This window comes from Zonotrichia albicollis, chromosome 10 (genome assembly GCF_047830755.1).
Source record: "Zonotrichia albicollis isolate bZonAlb1 chromosome 10, bZonAlb1.hap1, whole genome shotgun sequence".
In the NCBI taxonomy this organism is placed as follows: domain Eukaryota; kingdom Metazoa; phylum Chordata; class Aves; order Passeriformes; family Passerellidae; genus Zonotrichia; species Zonotrichia albicollis.
Window position 1 is genome coordinate 13,611,961 of NC_133828.1, and position 6,000 is coordinate 13,617,960.

General features: G+C 46.5%; 1 protein-coding gene across 15 annotated transcripts in view; it reads right to left on the reverse strand.

Moving 5' to 3' along the window:
• The window catches only part of UNC80 (unc-80 homolog, NALCN channel complex subunit), a 122,628-nt gene extending 116,870 nt beyond the window's left edge, over positions 1–5,758 (reverse strand). For 9 of the 15 annotated variants that reach the window (XM_074548050.1, XM_014266942.3, XM_074548053.1 and 6 more), the window contains exons 1-2: positions 5,330–5,757; positions 3,998–4,046 (exon numbers count right to left, since the gene is read on the reverse strand). In XM_074548050.1, the coding sequence (XP_074404151.1) occupies positions 3,998–4,046; positions 5,330–5,421 (141 nt within the window). In that variant the 5' untranslated portion in view covers positions 5,422–5,757. Of the gene's footprint in view, positions 1–3,997; positions 4,047–5,329 lie in introns of all 15 variants that reach the window. The other 6 variants (XM_026793375.2, XM_014266944.3, XM_074548054.1 and 3 more) reach the window with 3 other exon arrangements.
• Between the last annotated feature and the right edge of the window lie 242 nt (positions 5,759–6,000).

Below are 6,000 nucleotides of genomic sequence, written 5' to 3' on the forward strand. Positions count from 1 at the left end.
AAAAACATGAGGTTTTACTTATTTTTATCAAAACAGGACAGGGACCACTCCTTAGTCATTGCTCCCACCAAACACTCCTATTTCCACTCATCCCTTAGCTCTGGGGCTCACTGAATCCTTCATTCAGCCAAGCCAAGCCCTACAGAAGCCAAAAGGAAGGTCAGTGCAGAGGTAATCAGTTCCCACCCATTTTAGTGAGCTGGACCAGCTCCCTGAAAGGCTGCCAAGCACCAGTGCTGCCCTTACTGCATTGAATGATCTCACCTCCAGCAGAGGCCAAACCATAAGCTCACACCTTACTAGAGTTGACAAAGCTGTTCAGTTTGCAGGGCAAGGGGAGGGGAAAACAAAAAATAAATCACTGGGAACACCAACCCTATTCTGAAGTGACAGAAACACCTTGTTGCTCCCTGGCTTTCTATTCAAGGTCTCATTCCTGGGTACCTCAATGGCATTAGGTTCCCCAGCAATTGCCTTCTGCAAGCTCTGCCCCACTGTCTGCGTGCTGCAGAAACTCAAGAGGCAGCTAAGGAGTTTGCAATTTCATCTTTAAATTATTCTTGTATTTATCACAACATTTTGGGCCGCAGAGCCCTTGTGAAGATTTCCCTTTGTGGTTAGCCACCAGATTCTTCTGTTCTTTCCAGGCCTGAGCAGAAAGCTAAATATTCCTGTACTACAATGAAAGATAAGCTTCTGGAATAGTTTATCTGATCAGAAGCTTCTGACACAGAAGTACCATATGTTGCCAGAAAAAAAAGCAAACACAAAAGCTGCTGTAAGGAAACCACTGAACGCCCAACAGGAACATGCAGTTCTTTGGACAAGCCTTCCTGAGGAGTTTGCCTGGAGCTCTCTCCAGACACTCAAGATGCAAGGTCCTGTGTTGCTCCTGAGCCTCCTTTTCAGTGTGTTGTGACTCTTCTCTTTCAGGACCTGCTGCAGGGGCAGAAGACCTAATTTTCACTCTGCATGAACTAAGCAACTGCTCCAGCTGAGAGGAGCTCCATGCTCAAACAAGAAGGCTGAATGAGACCGTCTGAAAAAGCTCCCTGTGAGTCAGAAGACAGACCCTGTCATGCTCTGGGTATGTCTGGAGCCACAGCCTCAGGGCTGCAGCTTGGCTAAGAAAACAGCTACCTACTTACAGCAGGCTTGCTCAAGCCTGCAACACCCCCCACACCAAAGGCAGATAGAGAACATCTGCCAAGGGGATAGAGAGGGAAGTTGGTGCCTTGGCTGGAGAAACAGGCCCTTTCAGCAGGGCTGTGTGTGTGTTCAGCTCCCTCAGGACCACTTACACAAGCATTTTTCCTTTTAGCCTCATGGTGACAGCTGTTTTCACAGGGAATGGTGGCCAGCCTTGTCTGGCTGCCTCCCCACAGCTGCTGTTCTCCTTTTACCTTCACGTCCACCAAGAACCAAAGGCGCTGCCAAATACCTTGTGACCACGATCAGCCTGTAGGTCACTGCTCTGTCCTGTACCTCTTGTCTAGGCATCTCCAGGCTATCTGTTCTTGTCATAGCACATGCCATAGTTGAGACACCCACAATACACAGCATCACCACACGATTTCAAAAAGCTTCACCCCATACAGAGTAAGATCATGTCACTTTAGAAGGCTGCAAGCATCTGCCCTTCTTGTCCTTCAGCCCAGCCTTTTATCCCCTGCTGTTGCTGCCCTGCCCCTGTGTGCCCTCTGTTCCCTTTGGTGGTTGGTCAGTGCCCCTGGGCACTCCATGGCTCGTTCCCTTCAACAGCATTCACCTGTCCTGCACAGCTGTGCCCACTGGGGATGAGGCTGGGCCAGCCCCACTCCCAGTCACCACAAACTGAACAAGGAAGGGTTCCTGCAAAGATCCAGGAACCTGGGAGTTCATAGCACAAGGGATTGCAAGGCTCCATTGTTTAATAAACAAAGCAATAATATAAGCTTATTCACTATTCACAAGTAGTGAAACACAGATGCCAAACACTTTACTCACAGAAATTCAGTTTTCTGCAACCATATCCATTGGCTGGATCAAAAAATAAAGGTTCTTTCTGAACTTTGTTCCACAGCTATACTTTAATTATCCATAATATCAAAACACATAATTACATTTTCAAAAATAAGAAAAAGAAAACCCCAAAAACCCAGAAAAGGAGGAAACTTGGAATTTGCATGATCCTCCAGAAAACATTTGAGTTCCTCCATGGCCAATGCAAACCAGAGCAGAAGAATTCAAGCCTCAGCCTATAGACATACCTACAGCAATTCTGGCTAGAGAATTACAAAGGATAGATCCTATAACAGGTGCACAGGATTTTTAGGCACACCACTCAATACAGGGGTGTTAGATAGTTAGCAGGAGGTTTCAGAAGACAAGTCAAGTACCTGTCAAGTTCCAGAACCCTGTCTCACCCATGCCTGCAGCACTCTGCTGCCACACTGGATAATGCAGAATGTGTAGGTGTGGGCACATCAGTAGGAAGAGGAAAAGGATGAAGCAGAAGGCAGCAAAAGTCAGTTCAACCTGTAACCCACAAATTCCTCAAAACTAAGTTCCACCTTTGAAAAGTTTCTACCATAATTTAATGATTACGTGAAGAACCGGAGCAGAATCAAGTTCCTCATCCAAGAGGTGGAAATTCATTGGATCTTGATAAAATGCCTGTTTTCAGAGCTCCCTTTATCTTGGCCAAAGCACGTAATTTCTGTTGTCTCACAGTTTAGGGGTTTTTTTGGGTGTAGTTTGTTTTTGTTTTTTTTTACACTCAGTAAATTCCAGTACGTGCTCCCAGAAGAAAGGTGCTTTGGAATTATCCTCAGGGACCTGATGCCAACAGCACAGCAGGAAGCAAAGGGAGTAACAGGCAGAGAGGCACATCACAGGGAGCTCTGCCCCTCTACCCAATAATAACAGGAATGAGCCCACAGAAGGAGCCACAGCCCCAGGTTAGACGCGCTCCACTCCTGGTAAAGGACATAAAACAACAAGCTCCATTTTCCAGATATTGTCAGTGGGCATTGAAACCAGTTGTCACTGCTGCATATGCTAGAATTGAGCATTTTACTCACCAACACACTAAGCCAGCACTCCTCTATCTCTATCTGGTATCTAGCAAAAACTCTGAAAAATTTATGGATTTCTTAGAAGAAAATGACTCAGCAACAGATAAAGCTTCTCCAGCATAATGCCTTGTGAGAAGGAAGTCAGAAAATTGCTGCAGAGAGACCTAAGAACTTTAAACTATTAAGATACATGTCCAGACAAAATTTTTCCACTCTGTCAAGTTTGGCTGCAACTGACTAATTTACTTTAAGTAATCCAAAGACCAGCAACCATTCAAGGAATTCTGAAGTTCTCTAGATAGCCATCTTATTTGAACTTGCTTCATGTCTTCCCCTTTTCCTCATTTCTGGCAGTAACTGGAGGCTTTATTTGAAGTACTTTTAGAAATAATAGTTATTTATATCTGCATAATAGCCTCTCCTTAATAATTCTGACAAGATATGCTCCCTCTAATTTCCAGCAGAAGTGTTTCCCATGTTGCACAATGGTAAAAGTATTGCCCAAAGCCTGTTAGTATTGTTTAGATTTTCCTTATTATAAGCTTGAAGCACCTTTGGCAATCACAAATTGAAATTACATCAGTCTCATGCAAAAAGCACATCCACACAGGATGAACTGCAATGTTAGACCCAGACTGTCATGGCTCAGTTTGTCTATGTCATTATTTATTTCATTACTACAGCTCCACTAATGAAATAGTTATTACTAATATCCAAATAATTTTATTTTTTTTTTGGTCTTAAGATGGGCATGATATGCAGATTCTCTGTATAGGAACAATTTCAAATCCTTCATGTGATAGAATTACAAAATGAAGCTGAATGGACTAAGCCCAGTTCTGGTGCAAGCTGAGCACCTTGCTGATCAGCACTGTGGTCAGATTGATCTGCATGAAAACTTAGTGACCAACAAGCATTGAAAAACCGACACATGTACTTACCACACAGGAAGCTTCATATTGTTTCCCCAGTTTAGGTCTTAAAAATGCACTGAAAGAAAGGAGAAGCAGCATTAGAGATCCAGTACATCAACATGTATTTTTCTTAGTTATTTTTTAGGATTCTTCTCACGTCAGAACATTGTCAAAAGGCTGACAAACTCATTGTAAAAGAAGACATAAGCCAAAACTATGTTCAGATACCTGTTGATGATATCTGAAAAATGCTGTTATGTTTTCCAGAAGAAGTGCCCACCCCGATATGCCAAGAGGCATTTAATTCAGCCCACACATTCCCAGGGATAAAATCTTCCAGCAGACAATTTTCAGCCATTTTACTTCAGTGAAATATTTTTAACATATCCTGTATAAAATTAGTTACATATTACTAAACTTTGCCTTGCCTCTATTTTAAGCCAGAGATCAACTTGCCAGCTCCGTATGAAATATTTTTTCTGCACAGCTGCTGATGTGGAAGGCTCATGGTGAAGTGCAGGCCTGTATGCTGTATGTAGAGAACATTCACCCTCTACCATTGTCCTCCAGAATGAGATCAGAGTAAATATAAAAAAAAATAATCAGGTCACCTTACTGCAGTTTTTATTTTTTTTAATTTTATTTTGAAGGACACTGGCTGTGGCATAAGGGGATTTTGTGAGTGAGGCCTTAAATTAGAGCCACAACCTTCAAATCTTCCAACCTCCCCCACAATGTTTTCAATCTAGAATCCTGCTAGGACAGGAGGCTGACAGGACTCAGAAGGAACATAAAGCACTAGATGTACATTCAGCTTGCCCCTCACACATGTCCAATCCCTCACTCTGCAGCCCTGGGAAATGAGGGGAGACTGGGACACGTCTGTTTGCACGCTGGCCTCTCTCAGCACAGACTGCACTTCCAGGACAGCTGCAAATACAGAGAGAAGCACAGCTGCAGGTCTGGTGCAGCACTGCTGGATGCTGCCTCTGCTACAAGGGCTCCTCCATGAGTTCTCTTAAAGATGGGGGACGGAGGGGATGGGGAGCACGGGACAGGGATGGAGGGAAAGGTGCATGGACAAACAGACACGGATGGTTAAAAGTCAAAGCAAGAAGCTGCCTGGGACTGCCTCTAGGTTAAGCTGCCTTGAGACGTCTTCCCATAGCTGATACACACAAATTGCTCTATATTGAGTTTAAAAAAAAAAAAAAAAACAGGGTTTTTTTTTTTTTTTTCTCACGGCTTCACATCGCAGCTGCAGTAATCACTGCATCCTCCCCGCCACAGGGGCAGCCCGCATCCCCTCCGCACTCGCAGTGCCCTGTTGCAACCGCATCCCAAGCGCCCCGCTCTTACCTGGTTTGCCTCCACAGGAAGGTCTGGATGGGCAGAGGGATGCCGCGGCCACTCTCCTGCTCCTGGCCCTCGGAGCTTTTCCTTTTCACCATGGTGCCGGTGCGAGCTGCCGCAGCCTCAGCAGACGCGCCAGCCGGGATCTCCCATGGCCGCCTCAGGCCCCCGCAACTCCTCACCCTCTCCCCTCCATTGCCCGCAGCCCGCCCCCTCCCTCAGCCCCGCCGGTGCAAGATGGCTGCAGAGGAGGCAGGGAGGAGGAAATTAGGGGGAGCGAAGATGTCCGCGTCCTTCGGCTTCCTCCGAGCCTTCAGCACCTCCCTCTGTGGCCAGCTCCCGGTGCCCGGAGCGGGCGGTGCCGAGGGAGGGCGGCGGGAGGAGGCACCGCCCGCCAAACTTCCCGCACAGCAACAGGGCAGCCCCGGCACGGAGAGGCATTCCCGGAGCATCCCGGAGCCTGCCGAGCCGGGAGAGACCCTCCCTCCCTCTTCCTATCCGCTCTTCTTCCTTCTCAAACGGGCTGAGAAGGGCAGCAAGGCACAAACCCCCCCGAAAGTGCAGGTCGGTGATTGCGGGAAATGGGTCCGTAGAGAATTCTCAAAGCCGGAAAGAAAGTTCACACAGTGCGTGCATCTCTATGCAAACTTTGAGGTAAGGAATGCCGACCTAGAAAT